This window comes from Scyliorhinus canicula, chromosome 19 (genome assembly GCF_902713615.1).
Source record: "Scyliorhinus canicula chromosome 19, sScyCan1.1, whole genome shotgun sequence".
NCBI classification, from domain to species: Eukaryota; Metazoa; Chordata; class Chondrichthyes; order Carcharhiniformes; family Scyliorhinidae; genus Scyliorhinus; species Scyliorhinus canicula.
This window is the reverse complement of record NC_052164.1, coordinates 77,056,771-77,083,788: the sequence shown is the minus strand read 5'-3', so window position 1 is coordinate 77,083,788 and position 27,018 is coordinate 77,056,771. Positions and strand designations below refer to the sequence as shown.

The following is a 27,018-nucleotide window of genomic DNA, read 5'->3' as shown; positions in this document are numbered from 1 at the left end:
CATCTGGCCCCAGCCTATCTTTTTGGTTCAGGATGATGCATGGTTTTAGGGAACTTCAGAAAGGGAAATATAATAGTATATTAAAACATTTTTAAAAATATTTACATGAGAATACTGTTTTATTTCAATATAGAGAGGCCTGCTCTACTTACAGTTCCACCAAATTGTAACCAGTAATATTAAGATTGAATGACTTGATACAGCCTGGACTCAGATCGCTGATAGTCTCGTTAAAATCTTTAAGGTAATCAGTGATGTTTCCTGGAGCGCTGATGTTGTTCTTTAGGTCATTTTCCCATTCTTGACATCTTCCTGCTCCCTGCAATTTACAATATGCAAACCATTCAATAGCCCTGTGTTATGATCTGGAAGGAGTTAATTGCCGCACAAACAAAATCTCAAAGGGAAATGTGGCCCATGTATCACAACCTTTCATTATTTGGCAACGAGAATATAAGTCAACCAAATTCAGAAGCCACAAATTCCAGAACCACTTTTGGGATTTTAAACATTAAATTAAAACATTTATTAATAAAGGACAGAACATAAGCACACAAGATTACATTTACATACTCAAAATTTATCTCACAAAACATTGCCCCCAAAAGATACCCTAATTGATCAGCACGGCAGCACAGCAGTTAGCACAGTTGTTCCTCAGCTCCAGGGTCCCAGGTTTGATTCCCGACTTAGGTCACTGTCTGTGCGGAGTCTGCACATTCTCCCTGTGTCTGCATGGGTTTCCGCCGGGTACTCCGGTTTCCTCCCCCAGTCCAAAGAAGTGCAGTTTAGGTGCATTGGGCATGCTAAATTGCCCTTAGTGCCCAGAACGGTTGGGTGGAGTTGATGGGTTATAGGCATAGGCTGGAGGTGTGTGCTTAAGCGGGGTGCTCTTTCCAAGGGCTGGTGCAGACTCGATGGGCCAAATGGTCTCCTCCTGCACTGCACATTCTATGATTTTATGATTCTCTGTTCAATGATCAGATTCAATTAAACATCAATCAGGCAACAACCCCTTATAAAAACAAATTACTGCAAATGTTGGAGTCTGAAACAAAAATAGAAAATATTGGACAATCTCAGCAGGTCTGACAGCATCTGTGGAGAGAGAAGGGACCTAATGTTTCGAGTCTGGATGACTGTTTGTCAAAGTTCCTTCTGGATGTTTAACTATATGAATTCAGTAATATTAACCCCAAGGCAAAGCTTTAGTGAGGCATGCCACACATTCTCTCACTCCTTAATCCCACCCTGCTGTGGAAATTCAATAAACTTCAAAACAAAACGCTGCTTTCTGAAAAGCAGATACTTTTCTGGTATGGCTGGAAGGCTGCTTCACCTTGCCTCATCACAGGCCTTTGCTCACCACAGAGCAGCACCCCAGGCCTCACATAGTCAGCCCCACCTAAATACTCACTGACAAGGGGGGTCAAAGAGATACTGCATTGTTTACTGGAAAGGGATGCACAAAGTCTCCGGAAGGGGTGGGCAGAGGCCCAAGTGCTGCATGTGCGCCTTGCTGATGATAGAAGGGTGGATGGGTGGTTGAATCGTCGAACAGATTTCTTCTTGAGGCCGCTAGCTTATTCACTCTGGGTTGCTGACATCATGCACAATCTGTTGAAGACACGTGGGCTGGAGAGAGTTCAATAGATTTGCTGGACTGGTGTTTAAATATGGCGTTGGGGCCTTCAAAGTCACCAGCTGATGGTGGGCAGACAAATCAGTTGCTGACCCATCAGGAGATTTGGAGGGGAATTCAGCAGTGCAAACGTATTGAGGCTCCAAGCTCTGGCACAGGATTGCACCATTATGGCCAGCAGGAAAAGTGCCACTGGAGCAACCCACCACTGCACTTTGTCTCAAAAGTGAAGGAATCTGCACTGAGTGTCCGTGGGACACTTTAACATTACAACCAATCGGGCAGCACGGTGGCGCAGTGGTCAGCACTGCAGCCTCATGGTGCCGAAGTCCCAGGTTCGATCCCAGCCCTGGGTCACTGTCTCTTTGGAATTTGTACATTCTCCCCATGGCTGCGTGGGTCTCACCCCCACAACCCAAAAAGATGTGCAGGGTAGGTGAATTGACCATGCTAAATTGCCCCTTAATTGGAAAAAATGAATTGGGTACTCTAAATTATTTTTTTTTTTAAACATTGCAACCAAGCCTTCTTCTCATCCTGTTATCCCTGGAATTCATTGAAATGGCCAGAAGATGAACTCCGGCTGAATATCCAATCCTCAGCCTCGCAGACTTTGCGCAGCCTACGAAGTGAACAGGGTATCTTCCTGGCAGGAGAGTTTCCTCAGAGCGCTAGCCAGAGTGGATACAGAAACCCATATATAATGAAGATGTTAATGATTTTAGTTAGTGGAAAAGGACATCTTTGCCCTGGCCTGCACACAGTAGAGGGAGTGTACCTACCAACACAGTGATGGGGGAACTGGCTTTTGAAAATTTAATTCCATCATCTGAAGTAAAGCATGACGAACATTCACATTTCTAGAGAAACAAGTCACTGAAATGCGACACTATATAACCTGATATAAATCTAGCCTGAAATCTAGTTTCCCATGTACATTTCAGAATTTCTTTTCATAAAATACATTTGTTTCAGTTACTTATGGAGCTATATATTATTTACACACAAGGCTTCAACTCATATTCACAAATCTATTGATGATTTGAATTGTAAGCTAGTATTATCTTATTCAGCATGCTGGCAGTTTTCCCAAATTTATAAACACTATAATTATAAAGTAAGCATTCACTGTTACAACACTGTAATCATTACATTATGAACAATGCCATCAGACAAATAAAAAGCAAGACCGTGAATAAAATATAGGCAGTTCTAGATTACATCAATAATTAACTCTTAAAGTATTAACCGTGGCCTTCTATTGTTGTTTTGCAGGAAAAGCTAGAACCAGAGGACACAATCTCATACTAACAGACAATCCTTTAAAACATAGATGAGGAGGAATTTCTTCAGCCAGTGGGTGGTGAATCTGTGGAACTCTTTGCCGCAGAAGGCTTTGGAGGCAAAATCACCGAATGTCTTTAAGACAGATAGACAACTTCTTGGTTAATACGGGGATCAGGGGTTATGGGGAGACGGTAGGAGAATGGAGATGAGAAAAATATCAGCCATGATTGAATGGCGGAGCAGACTCGATGGGCTGAGTGGCCTAATTCTGCTTCTATGTCTTATGGTCTTATTTTAACTGTATGTCTTTTATTTAACAGGTTAACAACTAATTAAAGGAGTTGATTACTACGGAACACATTTTCGGTCTGAAATCTCCCCCTGAAAGGCATTGGGATATTGGAAAGGTCGAATGCATTGTCATTGGCACGTTGCCTCTTCCTTTGCATGAATTCCCTTAAAGCCTCTTGCTATTGATTCAATGTTTCGTGTTTCTCCACTGCCCTCCCCACCCTAGCCTCAATCTGAATGAGATTGTCCATGGCCTTAGCATTCTGTCCAATTCTGTGAGCCTCTGGCACCACATCCTTTGCATCCAACATCAGACACTTCCATCTAGTCCTGAGTGCATTGCTCCTGAAACCTTCATTTCTACCATTGTTACCACCAGACCAGACAATTTTGGTGATCTTCTGGACCACTTTACATCTCTCACTCACCACAAATACGAGCTCATCCAAATTCCCAGACCCACTCACTCAGCTATTAACTCTGCTCCTGCTTTTCTACATTGAATCAGAGGCCGGGATTCTCCAACCCGGCGGCGGGTTGGAGAATCCCCAGGGGGGCGCTGCCCCGATGCCGGCTTCCCCATTCTCCGATGCTGTTTTTCAGGCACCCGCGGTATCGGCGGCGCGCCGATCGGGAGCCGTTGACAGCGGGCCCCCCCCCCCCAGCGGTTCTCCGGCCCCGATGAGTTTGGCAGAGTCCCGCCGGTGTGGATTACTCACCTCCCACATGGCGGGACCAGGAAGGTGAGTGTGCGGGGGCCGTCCTGGAGGGAGGGGGGGGGGGAATCCGACCCCGGTGGGGGGCTCCGGTGGCCTGGCCCACAATCGGAGCCTACTTTACTCCGCGCGAGGCTCCTGTAGGGCTCCACCATATTGCCCGGGGGCCGGCGCGGAGAAGGGAACCCCGGCGCATGCGCAGAAATACGCCGGCCGTTCCGTGCATGTGCGAAATCACGCCAGCCGTTCCGCACATGTGCGAACTCGCGCGGGCAGTTCCGCGCTGGTTAGAGCTGCGGGGACCACTCCGGCACCAACCTAGCCCCCTGGGACGCCGGACTGGTTGGCGCCGGTTTTCACGCTGGCCTGGGGACATAGCCCCATTATTAGAGAATCCCGCGCACAATCCCCCAAAGACTATAATTAAAATTCCAATCCTTCTGTTTAACTCCTTTAATAGTCTCGCTCTGCTCGCTATGTATGTGACCTCCTTCTGCTGAATGACCCCCTTCCCAAATTGTTCAGGCTTCTTCAATACTATGATCCAAGCTGAAGGCAAAACCAAGACACCAAGCTTTTCTTTATTGAGCAAGTTGATCGACTTTTCAATCTCACAGTACTCCCATTCCCCAGTGCACCAGCTATCTCCTGATTATACGTTCTTAAAAACAATTAATACCCATAATCTGTATCTCTCAACCTTAACAATGTAATTGACAATATATTAACACCCTTATCCATACTCTTAACTTTTACTTTATCATTGCTTCATCTACCTAATCCACGCACTCAGTAGTTCCCTAAATCTCATCGCTCCACGTTTGGCATCTCTCCTTTTAAGTTGCTCCTTAAACTTCACTTCTTTGAACTAGCCTTTGGTTGCCTCATCTAACATTCCGAGTTCAACATCGATTTTCTAAATTATGCCCCATGAAATGCTGTGAGATTTTTCTCTGTGTTGAAGTTGCCAAATGCTATTAAAGACTGGTGGATTTGAGGTTCCTGGATGGATTAATAGATGACAGGATTAGTCATAACATTGAGGTAGGCCCCAGGTTTGATCCCTTGGCGATGCTGATCTTAGCCAAGGTAGCAGTAGGAATGCTGCAGCTGTTTATTGTGACCCTGGGTTAGGGCAAGGAACTATATCAGTCAGGGTCCCTACTCCTGAATTTATACTCTTGTAAATCCTCTGTGTATGAATGTCTGGTCAGGATACAATTGAGCCATACCTCAAGAATGAATAATTTCTCAACACTGTGCAAGCTTACGCATGAAGAATAATGAGGTTCTGAGAGCTTGTGCAAACATATGCGGGTAGACCTTCAAGTGCCGCCTGCCACGGGAATCAGTGTGGGTGTGATGGAAAATTTGATAGACCATCGTGACCAGAAAATCCCACCCATGCAGTCATTACCTCCAGAAGGAGCAGAGAAAAGAGATACGATTGGAGCAGGGAATGGGAGAATATAATGGAATTGTCGTCTGAGGACAGGAGACTTCCGATTGGAAAAGACCTCCTCGCGTGTTGTTTTTAAGTGAGTTAATCTCTGGCCAGCTGTCACTGAGCTTGATTGCTTCTGGAATCCCTCTCAGTTTTGGATGTTTGTCAAATATTCCAGAGAAGTCCAGTATTGATAATCATCAAGTGGATTTTTTTTTTATTATTCAGAGACCCAACTGGCACCAGTAAAATGGAGAAATCTCCTCTCCAGGGAGTGGGCAAAATGGGCTGCATGGGATCAAACGCCTGTGATGTTTCCCTTCAAACTCCCTTTCACTGTATAAATATATAGTGCAGCGTATTACCTTGTTTGAGTGTTTATCATTTCTTCCAGGCTTCCCTTTGAATGTCAAACAAAAAGCAAATGTTAATAAATCCGTAAATAAATTTAATGCGATTCATGTTATCCATTGATGTATTAGTAATGCACAAACAGATGAAAAATTGCCTGCTGAGTTTCATGTTGAAAAGATCTGAGATTCTTGAATCTCTTTATCTACAGTTTAAATAACAGTGTATTATTTAAATTCTGTGGCAGCTTGATGGATGATAAATGCAATCTGAGAAGTGGGCTGAAGTTTCTGTATCATTCTAGCGAGCTGCACTTCAGCTCAAAAAATCAGATGCTGATGATAACATCCACCAGAATAAAAACAGATCTCCTTCGAACAGTTGAAAAAGAGGGGAAAATAAATCAGCCCAGAGCTCTTGTCTCATAAACTTTACTACCGCACAGATTGAACCTGAACAATGAAGACCCATCAGAGCCACGGTCATTTCACTTCAGCTTCCTTCTGTCATCCATTGATTAAAGTTTTTGCCTGATGTCACAATGTTACTCCAATGAAATGCCATCTCACCACATTCTGATGACATAAAGACAATGGGCAGGATTTCCTGGCCTTATTCGCAGCTGGAGACCCCATGGCGAGCCGGAGGAGCCGTCCAGAATGCTGTAAGCTTCGGCGGGAACGGAAATCTTGCCAACGGCCACAAGGGTGCCACATCTGACACCAGAAAACACGGCACGGGGTGGCTGGAAAATCCCACCCAATGTTAATTCAATTTCAAAAATAAATTCTATATTGGATAGGCACATGGAGCACACCAGAATAACAGGGAGTGGGGTAGTTTGATCTTGGTTTCGGACAATGCTCGGCACGACATCAAGGACCAAAGGGCCTGTTCTGTCCTGTACTGTTGTATGTTCTATGCTCTAAAAGGTTTTGCCAGAATTTCCTTGGAGTTTCTGATTATCTGCCATAAAATTAGTGGAAGATGTCAGAAACCCCCAATAGACTTTCTGCTAAAGTGATAACGCCCAACTGGAGAACCCACAGGACATTGTATCTTTGATATTTTGCATTTTTAAATCTTTATCTGGCTCAGGATATTTCCAGGTTAATTTGACATATCAGTTTGCCTGCATTTCTTTTTAATGGATGGATTACATCTCTAACAAGGTAACTTATACAAGTAACTACCTCCTGGCCTGCTTATTGAAAGCTGTCTGCAAATATTTTCAATTTTCTGAGAAATTACATCCCATCCCTCGTCTCTTAAGGGTTGACTCCTCCCTGCGATCTGATCCCACGGAAAGCAATTGCCCTCCCCACACCTTGCCATAGTTTGAGCCTCAACGTATCATATTGGACCGAACTGTAAGATTGCCAGAGTCATCAAAACCAAGTTGGATCCTGTTCTCATCGAAGGATCATACTGGCACACTTGGAGCAAGGTTTACAGGATAGAAATCCTGTTGGGAAGCCTGAACCTAGGCCAGCTAGTTGAATGAGCACAGTCACAGAACTGAACCTGGATGTGTTTGCATTCGATCTGAATAAGGTGGTCACAGAAATCCCAGAGAGCCACTGGCAATGGAATCATTTTCAGTGCAGAAGGTTTTGAGATGAACATAAATAAGAACACAAAGGGGTAAAGTTTATGTAGGTTCGGTCTGAACCATTTGCCCAAATGTGCTTCAGTCAATGCAAATAATCAAGGAATTTAAAGCACGTAAACATTCGGCACACATTTATTTGCGTGTTGTCAAACCTAAACTTTTCCATGAGCCAGGGCAAGTGTTTTGGAATGCAATTTTTGTTTACTCTTGCTTTAAAAAAATATCCTTATCAGTTTTAAAGTGTTGACCTGGTGCCATTTTGTTAATATCGCTAAAAATGGGTTTATCATAAAAATAAATATTGTGGTCAGTTCTAGTCCTCAACTTGTGAGTAAGCAGATTTCAAATAACTGGAAATTATTTCAAAAACTGAATAAAACCCTTCACTTGGTTCAATTGTACGAACCAGTCAGTTTCTTTGTAACTTTTTCCATATTTAAAAGTGCTTAAAAAGTACCAAAAAGTATTTTTTTAATTATTTGAGGGATTGTGGACATCAATGGTAAGGCCATCATTTATTGTCTATTCATGACTTCCCTTGAAAATGTGGTGGTGAGGTGCCTTCTTGACTGGGTCATTTCAGAAAGAAGTTAAGAGCCAACCGCATTGTTGTAGGCCTGGAGTCAAATATAAGTCAGGCTGGGTATGGTGGCTGATTTCGTCTCCTGGAGTACATTAGTGGCCAGATAGGCTTTTTGATGACATACTAGTATTTTTGTTGGCCACCATTAATGATGCTGTATTTTAATTTCAGATGTTATTTAATTGATTAAATTTAAATTCCCCAGCTGTCGAACTTGATCTTGTTAAAACGGAGATTCGAGGATGCTGTGATAAGATAGATTGGCTCCGAGATTGGAAATTTTAGCTGCACAAATCATCAACATAATTACAATTTGTTAGCACTTAGATACACAATAATCCTCAAGACTCTGTGAGCAGATTAATTGCCTATTATGAGTTTACCTGTCGTCTGACCAATCAAGCACAAGCAGGAAATGAAAATGACGACTTGGAACCTGCGTCCCATTTTTACTCTGTTTGAATGTTCTCTGATGTCAGCAGTGAAACCTTTAATAAATAGAAACAAAATAAAAGAAAGTTATTGATTAATGTGTGGTGAAGAATTTTCTTGTTGATTACTCTGTGCAAAATGCTGAAAATTATTTTTGAAGAATGAACCACTATAACCAGGAAAAAAAAGCACAGAGCTTTGGAGTAGAATTTAATTTCAATTGTCTTACTTGATATATTCGAGATTGATAATAATCAAATTAATTAGATAGTGTCTCTAAAATTCTGTTCAATTTAATGGTCACCTACCTTTTAATGATATGGCCTTTTGATCAATCGCAGCATTAAAACATATTTAACTTACAGTTAATTATGACAGTTGAATTTGGCAAGACATTCTGAACCTGCCTCTCAAAAAGCCTCTTGACCCCACAGCAAACTTCCCCAAGTTCACAACTCCTCTTGGGTCCCACAAACACCATCCCCCAACAAAACAGCCCCAAACCCATGACAATAGTGTGTGTGTGTGTGCTTGTGAGTGTGTGTCTGTGTGTGCGCACACCCTCCCCTGCAATGGAGTAGGCAAGGCCAGGCGTACTGTATGTGGGCTTGATGCCTGCAACCTTGTCCTGAAGCCCTAATAATGGGGACAGAAATCCCTGAATTGTGTCCTGCCTGCCATTGTCAAACCAATACCTTCATTCCGTTAGGGGTGGAAGCCTGAAAATCCAGGCCCTAATGTCCACAAAACCTGAATTCCTGTTGCCACGTTTTTGTTAATTTCTTTTTGCTGATTTTTTATTCTATTATAAAATCCTATATCCACACTTACATTGGAGATTATAGGAATACCCCATTTTAAGTCGTAGATATGTTCCTGGAAATCACTCCTTAAATCAAAACTGTTTATGTTGACAGAAGGTTCCCTTTTAAATGTATGAAATATCAGTCGACGCATTCTCAACCCAGGCTTCTCACCACCAATACATAGCTTAAGCATGAAATAAACAAAACACAATATAAATAAATCTTCCACAATGTGGCAAAAAAAAATGAGAATAATGTTTGATTTTCCTGATTGCTTTAAATTAAACCAGACATCCCTACAGTGCGGAAGCAGGGCATTTGGCCCACCGAGTCTGCACTAACCTTTCAACAGAGGACCCTACCTAGACCCACTCCCCCACCCAATGCCCATGACCCCACCTAACCTGCACAGTTTTGGACACAAAGGGGCAATTTAGCATGGCCAATCCCCAAACCTGCGCATCTTCGGACTGTGGGAGGAGACTGGAGCACCCGGAGAAAACCCATGCAGGCACGGGCAGAATGTGCAAATTCCACACAGACAGTAATCCAAAGCCGGAATTGAACTCTGGTCCCCATGTGCTGTGAGGCAGCAGTGCTAACTACTATGCCACCCATGTAAAGCTACAAAATATATATTCGTTTCTGATAGAGGAGGAGGAATTTCTTCTCTCAGAGGATTGCTGGTGTTTGGAATTTTCTTCCACAGACAGCAGTGCAGGCTGGCTCCTTGAATATATTTGAGGCTGAGTTGGACAGAGTAGCAAGCATGTCAAGGGTGATGAAGGTGTGGCAGAAATGTGGAGGTAAGGCCACAGTCTGATCAGGCATGTTCTCATTGAACGGTGGAGCATACTCCAGGGGTTGAAAGACTGTTCTTGTTTCTTCTGTTCTGATATTATATGGCCAGCACATTTTTGTCAGGTCGATTTCCTCATGTTTATTTTCTTCCTCCCTTGAAATGACCAGATTACCTGTGCTAACTTTCCTCCTGGTTACGGGCGTGTGCTTATACCATAAGCTTCATAACAGCTTCTGAGCCTCAGCCTTCTTCCTCTTGTCGGGCCAGAGTCGGATGGAAGCCAAAATTTAAGCTGAAAGTTCTCAAGAATGGGAAAACAGACCTTTCATAGATTCACCCAGCCAGTATCTATGTAAGTGGTTACAAAAAATAACTTTTGCACCCCGTTCCAAAATATTTCATAACAGGAGAGTCAGTACTTAATTTTGAAAGTAATTCATAATGAAACTACTCTATTTGGGACTACTTAAAACAGGGTTAAAATTAAAAGCAAAATACTCCAGTTGCTTGTTACACTAACTAAATGTGTTGCATGGTGATTAGACACTCTTGCTCAGAGTGACACAGTAGCTCCCCAGTTCCTGCATCTCTTTTCAACTCCTGAAACTCTACATGAATGTAATCAAAGTCCCACAGTTTTTGAGATGATCTGCTCAGCAATAATTCAGTTGAGCCATGGTGTTGGCATCAATGAGGAGATAAGGATGTGAGAATCAGAAGACCCGATTAAAGTAAAGATTGGGACAGAGCTATTAGGAACTCATGGGGATCAGTGTATTTTAACTGAACCCCCCCCCCCCCCCCCCCCCTCTTGCTGGTTGGGTCGGATTGCAATTGCTCCAATGCAAAAATGAGGATAGAATGTAAATGTTTAAAATTGGAACAGAATCCATTAAGTGTACATCTGGGTCCATTTGTCAGTCACTCTCCAACTACTTGACCTGAAGCCAACACTTGACTTTCAGTATGTAGTGTTATGGAAGATGTATTATTATCGTTATTTCAAAGTGCAGACATGAGAGACTCAGAGAGAGAGAGAGAGAGACACGGAGACAGAATTCTCCGGCAGGTGCGATTCACTTTTCCTGCTGAGAGTGCACCTGCTGCCCATGGGTTCCCCAGCGGCGTGAGGTGGTTTCAATGGGAAATCCGGCCACCAGTGAACAGCGCGCCGCAGAGAAATACGCGGCTGGGAAACCGGAGAATTCCGCTCAGTGTTGTGATCCCAGTTGATATTAGAACTAAATGGAATGATCCCAAAATGGAACCCTGGCTCAAAAGACAGTGGGCGAAATTCTCCCCCCCCCCCACGACGGCTGGGAGAATAGGGGGAGGGCCTTCCCGACTTTTTTGGCGCCCTCCCGCTATTCTCCCCCCCCCCCCGCCGAAATCCCGACACGAATCGCTGCCGCCGTTTTTTTTACGGCCGGCAGCGATTCACAGCTGTTAGAAGGGCCGAAGTCCCAGCCCTTTACGACCTTTTTACGAACGGCAAACACACCTGGTCCTGCCGTTCGTAAAAACGTCGTGACCACCTGGAAAAAAATAACCATTGCACCGATTGGCACGGCAGTACCACGGCCGTGCCAAGGGTGCCATGGGCCCGCGATCGGTGCCCACCGATCGCGGGCAGCGGGCCCGATGCCCGCGCACTATTTGTCCTTCCGCCGCCCCGCAGTATCAATACGCGGGGCGGCTGAGGGGCAACCCGGACCGCGCATGCGCGGGTTTCGCGCAAAAACGCGATGACGTCACCCGCGCATGCGCGGGTGGAGTCTTCCCACCTGCGCATGCGCGGCTGACGTCATATGACGCGTCAGCCGGCGCTAAGTCCGACAAGCGGGCTTAGCGATTTTCGTTAAGCCCGACTTGTCAGAGCCTCCGACGTCGGGCTGCTAGCCCCGACGGGGGACCAGAATCGGTCCCCCGTCGGGAAGGGGCGCGATGCCGTAAAACCCGCCTGGGTTTTACGGCAGTTTGACGATTTCTCCCATTTTGGGAGAATTTCGCCCAGTAACTTTAACTTTTTGATATAAAATGTAGAGGAACAGAGCACAGGAGCGCTAATTAGTGAGCGCTAATAATAAGGAAAAAATATTTATTAAATGTGAAAAAAGTTGGATAATGAGACAATACGCTTTTACCCCCTCCTCCCTTATCTTAACAACTACATATAGGTTTTAGGATTAACACAGATTACATCTTTTTTTTTAATTTAGAGTTCCCAATTCATTTTTTTCCCAATTCAGGGGCAATTTAGTGTGGCAAATCCATTTAGCCTGCGCATCTTTGGGTTGTGGGGAAACCCACATAAACACCTGGAGAATATGCAAACGCCACACAGACAGTGACCCAGAGCCGGGATCGAACCTGGGACCTCGGCGCCATGAGGCAGCAAGGCTAACCCTCTGCGCCACTGTGCTGCCCGACACAGCACATCTTAATCTACAATGGTCTCAGTAACACAAAGTTATTTTTAAGCACACAAGATGACAGCGGGCAAATTCACTCTCTACTCTGAATCCAAAGTGAATGTTTATGGATGTCTCCTCAGAATCCTGCCGGCTGATTGCCATGTGGGAGTTTCCAAACTTCACTCCTAAAAACACACTTTAAAATCTTCTCTCATCAGTAGGCTTTCCCTTAGGAATTTGCATCCCGAAATCCAGACCAGATTTTCAAAATTATGCTATTAACAAAGCTTCCACTCCACTTTTAACAGCAAATCCAATCCAGGTTTTTATACCACCTTCTTTTAGGTTTCTTTTGCCTTAACTGCTTTGACAAAAACTCCAAGACCCAGACACAGATTTTCATAATTATTTCAACTCATGTTCTACAAGCTGTAGTAAAATCTCAGAAACGTGGAAATCACTACACATATCTTTCTGGCCTCTCAGCTTTCTTCTGAGCTCTGTCTGTCTTTACTAAACAGTGCTTTGTTCTGGTACCTTTAACCTCAGAACTCTTGGAAACTTCTTTTCATATTTCTAGTTTCCTTAATTAGCTGCTCTTCAGAACACTGCACTTGTTTTCTTAACCATTGCTCCAAAGTATGGCTTTTCTTCTAGCGAAGATGGGAGAGATGCTCCCTCTCTATTCTTCCAACCCAACTGCTTCGAGAAGAGCAGTGAGAGTTGCCTTCTATCTCACTATCTATCTTCAAATTCAATCAAATTAGCTAAACTATAATTTAAAAGCTTCTCTATCTTACAAGGCCCCAGATGCTAATCAACACCCACATGTTTATGCTTTTTATTTACTCTTCATACCATAGCCCTCTCTCGGTACAACAGAACACAGTTGGAACTTAACCAACCTCCACACATATAAACACCTTTGTCCCGAATGGATCTGACCATAGGCTTTACCCTTACAGGCGCAGAAACATTAAATTAAACCCACTTAAAATTATACCTGATTTCTAATGTTTACTGATGCAAATCTAATTCCCTTGAACTATCTTTGTTTTCCTAACAATAGAGAGAGAGAGAGCAAAAGAGAAAAACATTTGTCTGCTTGCAAGTACAAGAATTGTTAAATCGTGGAGCAGGGTGGGAGAATCGCCGGGGGTCGGCGTGAATCCCGTCCATGCCGTCCTCCCAATTTTCCCGCCCCCCCAAAGACTGGCCCGGCGTGAGTCGCGCCGCCCACCTTGGAGAATGGCGGGGTCCAGAGCGACTTAATGGGCGCCGGGGCCGCCTGAATTCTCCGGCCCTCGATGGGCCGAAGTCCTGCCCGCCTGTTGCTGGTCCCGCCGGCGTAAATCAAAGTAGGTCACTTAACGGCGGGACCTGGCGGCGTGGGCGGGCTCCGGGGTTCCTGGAGGGTCGCGGGCGGATCTGGCCCCAGGAGGTGCCCACACAGTGACCTGGCCCGTGGTTGATGCCCGCTAATCCGTGGGCGGGCCTGTGCCGTGGGGGCACTCTAATCCTCCGCATCGGCCGCTTTGGTCCTCCGCGATGGCCGATGCAGAGACGAACCCACCTGCGCATGCACTGACTCCCGCCGGCCGGTGGAGGCTCTTTGGTGCCGGTTGGCGTGGCGCCAAGCCCCTATCCCGCCAGCCAGCGGGCCTAGCCACTGAAGGTGTGGAGGGGTGGCCCGGTGCCGAAGTGGCTCACGCCACTCTGTCCCACCAGGGACCCCCACCCCACCGGGTACAGGAGAATCCCGCCACTGCAGTTCCAATTCTGGCATTGGGTGGGATTCTTCCGCACCCGGCGGGGCGGGGGGGGGGGTCCCGGAGGGACTGAGTGGCGTGAACCACTCCAGCATCAGGCCGCCCCACAGATGCAGAATCTTCTGCACCTTCAGGGGCTGGGCCCGCCCCAGAGTGGATGGCGCCCCGCCGGCCGGTGAGATAGGGGCTTGGTGCCACGCCAACCGGCGCCGAAGGGCCTCCGCTGGCCGGTGTGAGTCGGGATATGCGTGGGACGCCAGCACGTGCTGGAGTCATCCCCACGCATGTGGGGGAGGAATCGTCTCCGCATAGGCCATCGCAGAGGACCACAGCGGCCGATGCAGAGGAATAGAGTGCCCCCACGGCACGGGCCGCCCGTGGGTCGGTGGGCCCCAACCCCGGGCCAGGCCACCGTGGGGGCACCCTCCTTGGCGAGATCCCCCTGCGGCCTCCCAGGAACCACAGAGCCCGCCCGCACCACCAGGTCATGCTGGTAAGGGACCTACTCTAATTTACGCCGGCGGGACCGGCTACAGGCTGGCGGACTGGAGAATTCGGGCGGCCCCGGCGCCTATTGAGTCGCTCCGGAACCCGTCATTCTCCGAGGCGGACGGCGCGACTCACGCCGGGCCGGTTTTTGGGGGGGGCGGGAGAATTGGGAGGACGGCAGGGGCGCGATTCACGCCGACCCCTGGCAATTCTCCCACTCGGCGGGGGTTCAGAGAATCCCGCCCAAGGTATCTGGGATTGGATTCTCCGTCCCGCCGCGCCACATTTCTGCCTCGTCCCACCGGCAGGATTCTCCATTACGCTGACCGGTCAATGGGGTTTCCCATTGTGGGGCAGCCCCACACCGTGGGCACCCCCTGCCGCCGGCAAAATGGAGCACCCGCCGGCAGAGAATCCCGCAGCTGATACTTTGTTATTGTAGCTGTTTAGTTAAATGTTCCAGCTCTTCCGTACCCCATTTGATGCATCTCATTTATTTTTTCTCTCTGGTCACAATAATATTCCTTGCATCTAAAATTTCTGAAGTCGAAACAAAGCAGTGTGAGAAAAAAAAATTGTCCCATGATGAGTTGCAAGACTCCACCACAAAACATTTTTCTAGTGAATCATGTTTACCAGTTGTCAAGGGATGCGACATAACTTTGAATTTATAGGTATGAATAATACATTACTGCATGTTCACATTTAGCATACATAAATTAGGAAATTGGAGATTAATAGTATTGTTAAAGAAACTCCATATTACAATTTGTTTGGTGATTGGAATTCAGAAAGAATCATTATCTTTTGAATAATGCTGCCCAGAATCAAATCAATCCAGTGTCTCCCAAACTAATCTGATTCATCAGTAAATAAGCTGAAACTAGTTTCTCAACTCCATTAAAAACATCATCAAGCTTATCATCCTTCTTGAATCACGTACATGTTCTGACTTGAATATGTTTCACTGTTCCTTTATCATTGCTCCCATGACCTGGGTGACAGCAGGGGTTATGCTGCAGCTATACAAAACCCTGGTTAGACCCCACTTGGAGAATATGAGCAGTTCTGGGCACCACACCGAAGGAAGGATATTTTGGTCTTGGAGGGAGTGAAACGTAGGTTTATAAAAATGATATCTGGACTACAGGAGTTGAGTTACAAGGAGAGATACTCAAATTAAACCTGTTTTTGCCAGAATTTAGACGGTTATGGGTGAATTGAACCATGCTGCTGGCCTGTCTTGGTCTGCTTTAAATGCTTTAAAAATCTGAGCCTATGTGTTATAGAAGTAATTTGTTTCCTCGAATTTAAGTTTGTGCATTTCTTCAAATCAAATGATCCCTCACAAGTATCATTTTTTTTCACTATCGCGGACTTTTAATACTGGTCTCTCACTGCAATAGGTCATGGAGCATGCCAAATGACAATGTTGTTTCAGACAGATCTAGGGGTCTGCCTATTTGCCGAGATGTCTTATTGTCACAAGAAAGGAAAGAGCATTCTCAAAATGAGCATCTCACGTCAACAGCACACAGAGGATTAAAATGACCTGCACTTAAGCTGCACTGGCGTAAATGGCAATTTTCCAATCTCCTGAAAAAGTTCATTGTTAACAAAATCCACTCACCAACAAACAGCCTGCACTCCCAGTGTAGAGCTGCCATCTAAGCTGCCGATGCCGCCTGGACATTGCCGGGTCCGTGGCCGCGCATATGCACGGAGGTGGCCTGCAGCGGCGTGCCATGCTTCGTGGTGTACGCAGCCCGCGGACCCGATCCGCAAAAATAGTCCCCCGCTTTGGAAGGCTCGCGCTCCCCGGACCGAACCCCCTCCCCCACCCCCTACAGTGACCCCAGCCCCGAATAGAGCGACCCCTGCCCACAGATCGGCCCTCTCTTGAGTGTGGCGGCGCTGGACTGAGTCCGCACGTGTCCCACGCTGTCGGGAACTCGGCCGGTCGTGGAAGGAGCATTGCGGGGTCATGGATAAGGCGTGCGCTGTAATCCTAGAGCACGCCGCTTTTCGGCGGGGGTTGGGGGTGGGGGGGCAGAGCACCATGAAAGCGGCGGCGCCCACAATTGTTTTTGGCATCGGGGATTCTCCACCCCGTCGTCTAACGCGATTTCAGCACCGAGGATTGGAGAATCCAGCCCCTCATTGACCAGCCAGCGAAATGGAGAATTCCCACGGCGTGCTGAACCAGAAATCTGGTGCGGTGGGAAGGAGATACCCGGCCGTTAACTTTCCACCGGACACTCACAAAAGTATCAAGGATCAAACCCTAACCAGCCTGGGCTTGTTTGCAAGTTTGAATAATTTAGGCTTCTCAAGGTGGAAAAAACAAAATCGACATGGAGCAGTCTGCATGCAAGTCTGCCAGGTGCAGTCCCTGCAGCCAAAATGGGCACTGCTCCTTCAATGGGCTGAACCCCACACTCATGAACCTTAATGACAGGGCTTCAGGGAACCCTGCACATATTATCCACTGTCTCATTAAGAACATTGGCAACTTTTTATTTAATGAAGGATGGAAGTGGCTGCCAGGAGAAAAGAGTCCTGTTGATCCTTTTTAATCTATCATGAATGAGTCACCAACACGTCTCTGGCATCAGTACTAACAAGAGCACAGCCAATGCTTTTGATGCAAATAAATGTATCATGAACATTTGATGCTTCATATTAATGTGTGGTTCACCCACCTTTACTTTGGTACTGACTTAATGCCACAGTCAGGTACTATTATGGCGGGGGAGGGTGTGCAGGGGGTAGATTCATTATACTTTCTACAGACATGAAAAAAATTAAAAAGCTCACATGATTAAGCTTTTCTCATTTAACAAGGAAACAAAAAGAAAATATAGTTTTGGTGCCCTAATGAAACACAGCGAATAAACAGATAACATCATACAATTATTGAAACATGTAGCACAGAAGTCCACCATGTATGTGCTATCTCTTTGATATTAGTCACTGCGTTGCTCTTTTCCTGCATCCGGGGGGGGGGGGGGGGGGGGGGGGGGGGTAACCAGTGTTTTACAAAAGGTTTTGCACAGTTTCCTTACTTTTGTACTCGCTCACAGAAGTTTTCCGGCTCCACTAATAACGACCCCACCCTGTGGCATGTTCCCCGCGGGCATTGGCGGGAATGGAAGATCTCGGGCGGGATTCTCTCAGCCCAGGGCCGGGCCGGAGAATCGCTGCGACCGGCGCGAATTGTGCCACGCTGCCCCGACGGCGGGACGTGATTCCCCGCAGAATCGGTGCCATTGGCGCCAGCGTGGTAGGCGTGGCGCGGGTCGGGGAACTGTTCTACGTGCCCACCCCCGTGAATTCTTGGCCCGGATGGGCCGAGCGGCCGTAGCAAAACACCCAAGTCCCGCAGGCGCCGTTCTAATCTGCTCTCAGTCAGCAGGACCTCGGCGTGGAAGGGTCAGGGGGCGGCCTGTGGGGAGTGAGGGGAGAGAACGACCCTGGGGGGTGGGGGGCCTCCATTGTGGCCTGCCCTGCGATCGGGACCCACTGATCAGTGGGCCGGCCTCTCTGGCTAGGGGCCTCCTTTCTTCCGCGCCGGCCCCTGTAGCCCTACGGCATGTTGCGCGGGGCTGGCGCGGAGAAGGGAGCCAGTGCGCATGCGCATATTGGCGCCGGTGCCACTGCGCATGCCCGGACCCCGCAGCGCCCAGTTGACGCCGGGATCTGCAGCTGGAGTGGCGTGGGCCGATCCTGATCCTGGGGCCGTGTTGACAACATCGAGAAACACGACAGAGAATCCCGCCCCCACCACCGAATAATGACAGGCTGCCTCCCATTCCAAAAAATATGCTGGGGGTGTGGGGGTGGGGAGAGGGTTGCTGCGGAATCCCTAACCATCCTATCTATCACTTTTCCAACATGTTTTCTTTTTTTTAAAGTCTTCTCAATTGTTCCGGTGGCATTTAAAGACTTGTGCACATACACCCACAGATCCTTCTGCTCCTGTGCCCAACTTACCTCATATTATATGGAAGAATAGTATAATAATGAATAATAATAATAGTATAATACACTTAAAAGAAACTTCAGAAAACCAAGCCTGTTAAAATCTGAAAATAAATGATTTGCCTTAAAATTTACAACTTACATCATCAAAGTACACATATTTTTCTGATATGGAAGTACTCCTCACATTTCTCCAATTATTGGACAATTTTTGTTTACTGGCCTTTGTCAGCAACTTTTCGACTCAGCAACATGAGACCTTTGTTCAGTTCAATGGAACTACCTTTAGGGTTCACATGTGAAACTCTGTTAATCAAACAAAGGCCGTGTTCATAGTCTAAGGCAATGCATTGCGGATTTCACCTGTACCAGGTACTCTATAATTTCCACTACAGTGCATTTTTTGCTTCCAGACACATTTCCGCATGTGAATTAGAGCAGGAAGAATATTTTGCGTTTCCCTTTTAAAGTGAGCAAAATTGCAGTGTCCATCTTACCTTTAGTTGTGCCTGCAGGTTGAGTGAGTGCTCGAAGCTTGTTCAGCCTTCACTGTCAGTGCAGACTGCTGGTGGATCAGCGCGTACTTGTACCTACCTGTCGGGGTTTTGGGTGGGGTGATGAGAGGAGTGCTTTATCTCACAGTTTCGAGCAAAACTTGTGGCACGTAGTCTTTTTTTTATTTGTCATGCTTTTGTCAAATCCTCACCTTTAGTACTCACCATTGTGCAATTTCAAACTATTAAGATGACGTTTTGTACAAAATGACGAACAATACTGTAAAAGATATCAGAGTTTTACTTCGCTGAGGTGTGGCCAACGGGGTTTACAAAGGCTCCCATCTGTTTAGCTTTGGATCAGATTTGTCTAGTTTCCCAGTGCACTCAATGGAGTTTCTAAATTAAAAAATAACCGCAGGAGCTGGACCTTTTCCCCTCCACTTCACTGCAGTGCATGCACAGCAGGGCAGGACTTCTGTCTGCCGTCTTAGATGTCCTTTAGTACCTGACTACATTTCTGGCTCAGAGAACATTAATCAATGTGAGATTGTTACACTGGCCTCTGAGAGTGAGTTGCACTCTTGTGAGCGAAGGTGAAGAATAACTGTGACAGGCCTTTGGTCAGATCACAGCAGCAGCAAGAGATGGTCAGTGAGGTGCGAAAACTGAAGTCTCTATGGAAAAGACAACATTTGGATAATAAATGGTACAAAATGTAAATTCAGTGGTTAGAACATAGAACATAGAACATAGAACAGTACAGCACAGAACAGGCCCTTCGGCCCTCGATGTTGTGCCGAGCCATGATCACCCTACTCAAACCCACGTATCCACCCTATACCCGTAACCCAACAACCCCCCCCCCCCCCCCCCCCCCCCCCCCCCCCTTAACCTTACTTTTCAGGACACTGCGGGCAATTTAGCCTGGCCAATCCACCTAACCCGCACATCTTTGGACTGTGGGAGGAAACCAGAGCACCCGGAGGAAACCCACGCACAGACGGGGAGGACGTGCAGACTCCGCACAGACAGTGACCCAGCCGGGAATCGAACCTGGGACCCTGGAGCTGTGAAGCATTTATGCTAACCACCATGCTACCGTGCTGCCCATGAAGCATCAGTACTTCCCCTGATTTCTTTTTGGCAAGGGTCCTTTGAAGAATCTGTTCCATGGGTACCAGTGAGCAAGTTCTGAAGATAGTGAGGACTCAGTTTTCTGACTGCATTATTTTAATGTCAGCTTTAACCCATTTAAAGCACCAACTGGATTATGAATGCTCGCGTTGACAGGCTAGACCTGCCCTAACATGCCCATTTTCTGGAAGGGAAATAGTAAAGAACAAGATTCATTAATTTTAGCGTGCATGTATCACGCAACCAGTAGCTGTGGCTCACCTATTGTTGCTTCAACTACATGTGTAACTCATTTCCAAACAAGACAATGCACATTTCAGGGTGGGAGCCATGAGAAAGATGTTTCACCGCAGTGATCCATGAGCTACAAACTTATATAGTGCCCCCCCCCCATCTGATTCTCCCCAATCAACCCCGCACATAGTTCTCAATCTGTGATTCAAGCACCCTCGCCAATAACTTGGCATCTACATTCAATGACGATATCGGAAGGTATGACCTCCATTGATCCAGATCCTTATCCTTTTTAAGAGTCAAGGAGATGGAAGGCTGCAAAGAAATAGTAGGGAGTTCCCCTCCCCTCATTTTATACCCTCACCAGCAGTGGCCCCAGCTCCGCCCCAAACCTGGGGCCAGACCTGGGGCCTTCCCTGGCTGCATTGACCGCGTGCCATCTATTATCTCCTGCATCAGGGCTTCGAGGCCCTGCATCCTGTAGGAGCACTTTCAAGACCTGTGTTTTGAGTGAGCTTCCACGTGGGGTTATTCCCTGTGGCTCAACTCAGTACAGAGAGGAAAAAAACACAACAACAACCTGGACAAGGTGGCTATTTAATCAAGCTTGTCACGTGTACACGGAGAACAGACTGGATATCTGCCAAAATCTGTTCTGCTGAACAAAGGGCAGAACACAGTACTTATACAACGTTCAGAAATCAATAGCCCACCCCAGTTGGATGGGATCCAATCCCTGAAGCTGTTCTGTTTAAACTTATCCAATAGAATTGCAAGCAATGTTTAAACTTCACCCAACAGAATTGCAAGCAGTGCATGATTGATCCTCATCCTGACAGCTATGCTTACAGTAATTTGCTGTGCAATCATTATCTGTGAAAAGCAAGACAGCAAAAAACCCACATCTTGCATTGTTTCACCGTACCCGGCGGGACGGGGGGGTCCCGGCTGGACGGAGTGGCGCATCGCGGAGGCTTACACGGCCGGCGCGTCGGGATAGGGTGCCCCTGCGGCACAGGCCCGCCAGCAGATCGTGAGACCTGATCGCGGGCCAGGTCACCATAGGGGCCCCTCCCAGGGCTAGGTCGCCCGCGCCCCCCCCCCCCCCTCCCAGGACCCCGGAGCCCACCCGCGTCACCAGGTCCCGCATAGAACGAGTGGGACTTCGGCCCATTGCGGGCCGGAGAATCGCCTGGGGGGCCGCTGCCAGCGGCCGCCGACCGGCGCGGCGTGATTCTCGCCCCCACCAAATCCCCGGTGCCAAAGAATTCGGCAGCTGGCGGGGCCAGGATTCACTCCGCCCACCGGCGATTCTGCGACCCGGCGGGGGGTCGGAGAATTCCGCCCAAGATATCAGAAGTGACGTCCTTCTGGACAAGTTAGCTGTCCGAAATCCCATCTGATTACTTATTACTGCTATGTCCCAAAAATACATGTTTAATGATTAATAATGATTACTCAGTCCTATAATTCATCTCAATCCTTAATAAAGTAACTTATGTAAAACTACTCTAGTGGCATGCTAACTATTCAGTTTTAAGAGGTATAATCGCTGAAACCCTCTTCACATCCTCACCTCATCCACCTTGTGAATATCCAACCCATCCAGGAACTGCCTCATCTACTCCTGCCCCCTCAGGGGCTCTGACTTATAAAGCATCCAATAGAAGGTCTCAAATTCTCCATTCACCCCCTCAAGATCCACCACCACCTTACTCCCATCGCCCCTCACTCTACCAATCTCTCTTGCCGCTGTCTGCTTCCACCAACTGATGGGCTGGTATCCTACTTGCCTTCTCCCTGTCCTGATACATTCCCACTCTGGCCCTCCCCAACTGCCCCACACCTTGGGCGAAATTCTCCGACCCCCAGCAGGGTCGGAGAATCGCCTGGGGGCGCCTAAAATCCCACCCCTGCCGTGGCAGAGATTCTCTGCCACCCGGGAAGTGGCGGCGGTAGGAATCTCGCCACTCCGATCGGAGAGGCCCCTGCGGTGATTTTCCGGACCGGATGGGCCGAAGTCCCGCCGCTAGGAGGCCTCTCCCGCCACCGAGGTTTAAACCACCTCTGGAACGGCGGGCTCAGCGGCGCGAGCGGGCCCCCGGGGTCCTGGGGGGGAGGGGCGGGGGGGCGATCAAACCCCGGGGGGTGCCCCCACGGTGGCCTGGCCCGCAACCGGGGCCCCCTGCTCAGACTCCGGGCCAGTGCCCTGGCTGCACTATTTTCTTACGCGTCCGCCACGGCCTCCACCATGGCGGAAGCGGAAGAGAACCCCACATCGCGCATGCACCGGCAGTGACGTCAGCGGCCAGCGTGATTCTCGCCCCCACCAAATCCCTGGTGCCAGAGAATTCGGCAGCTGGCGGGGCCGGGATTCACTCCGCTCCCCATGCGCTCCATCTGGAGCCTCTATCTCTCCTTCACCAACCCCTCCTTCAGCACCACCGAGTATCTCCTATCCACCCTCAAGATCTCATCAACGAACCTTGCCCTATCCTCTCGTTCCACTTTCTCCCTGTGCACTAGAATTGAAATAAACTCTCCCCAACTACAGCCTTGACTGCCTCCCACAACGTGGCGGTAGTGACCTCCCACGTATCTTTCACCTCCACATAACCCCGAATGTCAGCTCTCACCAGCTCGCACACTCCCTCATCCTACTAGCCCTATAGCTAACCTCCACTGTGGCCACAGCACCTTCCTCCGAACCACTCGCAAATACATCCAATGCAGCACATGGTCAGAGACCACGATCGCTGAATACCACGAGTAGGCCACACCCGCTAGCAGCGCCTTGTCCATTATAAAAATATTGATCTGGGAATACACACCGTGCACATGGGAGAAGTATAATAACTCCTTTACCTCAGACTCCTAAACATCCATGGGTCCGCCTCCCCATGCGCTCCATGAACCCGCTCAGCCCCCTCTTGCTGCCTACCTCCTCAATTACTTTGGGCTCGATCGATCCAGGCTCGGATCCAGGGCCGCATTAAAATCCACCTCCCCCACCTCCCCATAATCAGTCGGTGTCTGAATCCAGAATTTAACTCAGAACCCACCTCATAAAATCCACATTGTCCCAATTCGGGGCATAAACATTAACCAGAACTTGGCATCCCCTCCAGCTTCCCAATGGCCACCATATACCTACCTTCTGGATCAGCCACAATTCTCCCCAACTCAAACGCCACCCTCTTATTGACCAACATCACCACTCCCCTCGTCTTCATATCCAGCCCCGAGTGGAACACCTGTCCCGCCCGTCTCTTTCTCAGTCTCATCTGATCCCCCAACTTTAGGTGCATTGCCTGCAGAAACACCATGTCCACCTTCAGATTCCTCAGGTGCTTGAACGCACACAACCGTTTAACTATTTGAACCCTTGCACATTCCACATGATCAGTCTGGTCAGGGGACTCCTCAACCCCCTCCCCGTCGATCAGTCATAGCCCTTCCTGGGCCAGCCCCCAGCCTGCGCCATGTGCCCCTCCTGGCCCATCCTCGAATGTCCACTACCATCTCTCCCGTCCCAACTGCGCCACACCAACCACACCCATCTCAGCAACTCTCCTCCCCACTCCACCCCCAAACAAAGAATCAACCCTATTCCTAACCCCCCCCCCCCCCCAACGGCCTCCTGGCAACTCCCCACTTCACTTCCATTAAGTAGCCTGTCCAGCTAGCATGGTGGCCCCTGCCCAAGGCCTGTAACCTACCCAACTCTCTACAATCCACCCTCTCCCCACAACCACCGACAAAGAAGAACAGAAAGCACACTCACCATCTTGGCTCCCCCATCAAAATCCAGCCCAAAATACCCACCCCAGATATTTTAACATAGACACAAATCGCCTCTCCAAAATTCAGTGTCTTCACACACCTCCCGGTCAATGGTCTCTCATAAAGTCCATTTACGGGTATAGGGTGGATACGTGGGTTTGAGTAGGGTGATCATTGCTCGGCACAACATCGAGGGCCGAAGGGCCTGTTCTGCGCTGTACTATTCTATGTTCTATGTTCTATGCTCTCTTCTGAGAGTCAGTTTGAAATTTACAGCTGTGCGAATGCCTGATCGTTTTGTCTTAACCAAAGGTTGGGGATGGGGGGGGGGGGGGGGGTGGAGCTTCACAGGACCACGTAGAATGGGGTGAGGAACAAGAGCTGCCTCACACAGCCCTGATACGGGCATTTGTACATGCTCCAGCTTTGAGGTTACCACACTTGAGACGCATTTCATTAGCAAAAATTGCCTTATATACAACAAACAATTTCTAGCTCGGTTAGAAACAAGCTTTGATCATAATAATCTTTATTGTCACAAGTAGGCTTACATTAACACAACAATGAAGTTACTGTGAAAAGCCCCTGCGTCTGTTTGGATTGGATTGGATTGGATTTGTTTATTGTCACGTGTACCGAGGTACAGTGAAAAGTATTTTTCTGCAAGCAGCTCAACAGATCATTAAGTACATGGGAAGAAAAGGGAATAAAAGAAAATACATAATAGGGCAACACAAGGTATACAATGCAACTACATAAATACCAGCATCGGGTGTTCGGGTGCACAAAGGGAGAATTCAGAATTCTCCGAACAGCATGTCTTTCGGGACTTGTAGGAGGAAACCGGAGCACCCAGAGGAAGCCCACGTAGACATGCAGACTCCGCACAGACAGTAACCTAAGTCGGGAATCGAACTTGGGACCCTGGTGATGTGAGGAAACAGTGCTAACCACTGTGTTACCATGCCACCCATAATAAACCTACGTTGGTGAGATCAGATTTTGAAAGTATACTGAAAAAACATAATGAAGACATGGGGAGATAACGTTTAAAACAAAAGTTGAAAACTGCAAAATCAGATTTACTTACAGAAGTCCAAGAAAATAAAGCGTGTCAGGAAGAGCTGCAAACTGTTACTGAACGAGGCTCAGCTCAGAAAGAACTTAAAATATTGAGTAAGAGATGAACTAATTTACAAGAAACTGCAAGGGCGATCCACCAAGTAAGCAAAACATTTCAACATCAAACTACTCACCACAAATATCAGCGTGAGGTAACAAGTTGAAATCGCAACTCCAGAGGCAGAGAGGTTGGAAGATTTAGGAGGGTGAGGAGTTTTGAGGAAGTTAATTCAACCGCAAGGTACTGCCTCCCATGAAGCAAACCATTCCCCATGTTTAGTTCAAATTAAATACCCTGAGACTCAAAACAGTCATCAGCAAGCAGTTCTTGCTGTTGTCTCCAATGCCAAGACAGTTGAAATCACTCCACCTCTTCTCCGCTTCTCCTGTGTGATAAGGGAATGCCGGCATGCGAGGTCAGCCTTGACCTCTCCGTTGTCATGATGCATGAGCTTTGCTCTGGGTTTGTTGACCCAGTTGAAGGAATACCGTCATTAGAGTCAAGCCATTGCTGAAGCAGTGAGTTGTGCGGGGTGGCACAGGAGCACAATGGTTAGCTAAGTTCCTTCACAGTGCCAGGGCCCCAGGTTCGATTCCCAGCTTGAAGTCACCTTGACTGAGTCTGCAAGTTCTCCGTGTCTATGTGGGTTTGTTCCAGTTTCCTCCCACGTCCACCGAAAGATGTGCTTTTTAGGTGAATTGGACATTCTGAATTCTCCCTCAAGTGTACCCAAACAAGCGCCAGAGTGTAGCGACTAGGGGATTTTCATAGTAACTTCACTGCACTATTAATGTAAGCCTACTTGTGACACTAATAAAGATTATTAGATTCAAATAATTGGTTGCGAAGGGAACAAAAATTTATTTAATTCGAACTGCTGTGACATTTGGCTGTTTAAAAGTAATTCAAACTGTGCTAGAATCCGAAAGGGTCATGCTTGAGTTTCAAACAAAACATCCAGGACAAAATTCAATTTGAAGGTCCGTCTATTCCGAAGCAAAGATAACACGAAGTTGGCAGCAAACCAATTTGAAGGTTACAAAACATTTCAGTTATAAAAAATGTTGACAGCCTGTTTGAAATTAATTTTGTTGCATCAAACAAGCCTAACCTTTCGACATCAAACCACTGACCAGAGATGTCAGCATGATAAGTTGAAGTCGCAGCTCCGGATCTGGAGGGATCTTGATGTGCACCTTTGGAGCTGCAGAATCAAAGAATATGGAGGAAGGTGAGGTAGATTGGGGCGAACTGGCAAAGTCGTGCAAGGTTACAATGATCAGGAGGAAGTCCAGAGGCCTGACTCTCCTCCTCCTTGGTCTGAACATCCTAGCCCTACCGCTCCACAAACGATTCCCATGAACCCCAACACAACAAGCCGGTTCCCAGCTGGGTCACTGTCTGTGCGGAGTCTGCACGTCCTCCCCGTGTGTGCGTGGGTTTCCTCCGGGTGCTCCGGTTTCCTCCCACAGTCCAAAGATGTGCGGGTTAGGTGGATTGGCCATACTAAATTGCCCGTAGTGTCCTAAAAAAAAAGTAAGGTTAAGGGGGGGGTTTTGGGTTACGGGTATAGGGTGGATACGTGGGTTTGAGTAGGGTGATCATTGCTCGGCACAACATCGAGGGCC

General features: G+C 47.7%; 1 protein-coding gene across 6 annotated transcripts in view; it reads right to left on the bottom strand.

The window, feature by feature from the left end:
- LOC119953953 (otoancorin-like) overlaps positions 1 to 25,613 on the bottom strand; it is a 113,928-nt gene extending 88,315 nt beyond the window's left edge. The window contains exons 1-4 of one of the 6 annotated variants that reach the window (XM_038778671.1): positions 25,524 to 25,613; positions 8,310 to 8,414; positions 5,746 to 5,780; positions 153 to 319 (exon numbers count right to left, since the gene is read on the bottom strand). In XM_038778671.1, the coding sequence (XP_038634599.1) occupies positions 153 to 319; positions 5,746 to 5,780; positions 8,310 to 8,373 (266 nt within the window). In that variant the 5' untranslated portion in view covers positions 8,374 to 8,414; positions 25,524 to 25,613. The other 5 variants (XM_038778669.1, XM_038778673.1, XM_038778672.1 and 2 more) reach the window with 5 other exon arrangements.
- Positions 25,614 to 27,018: the final 1,405 nt, after the last annotated feature.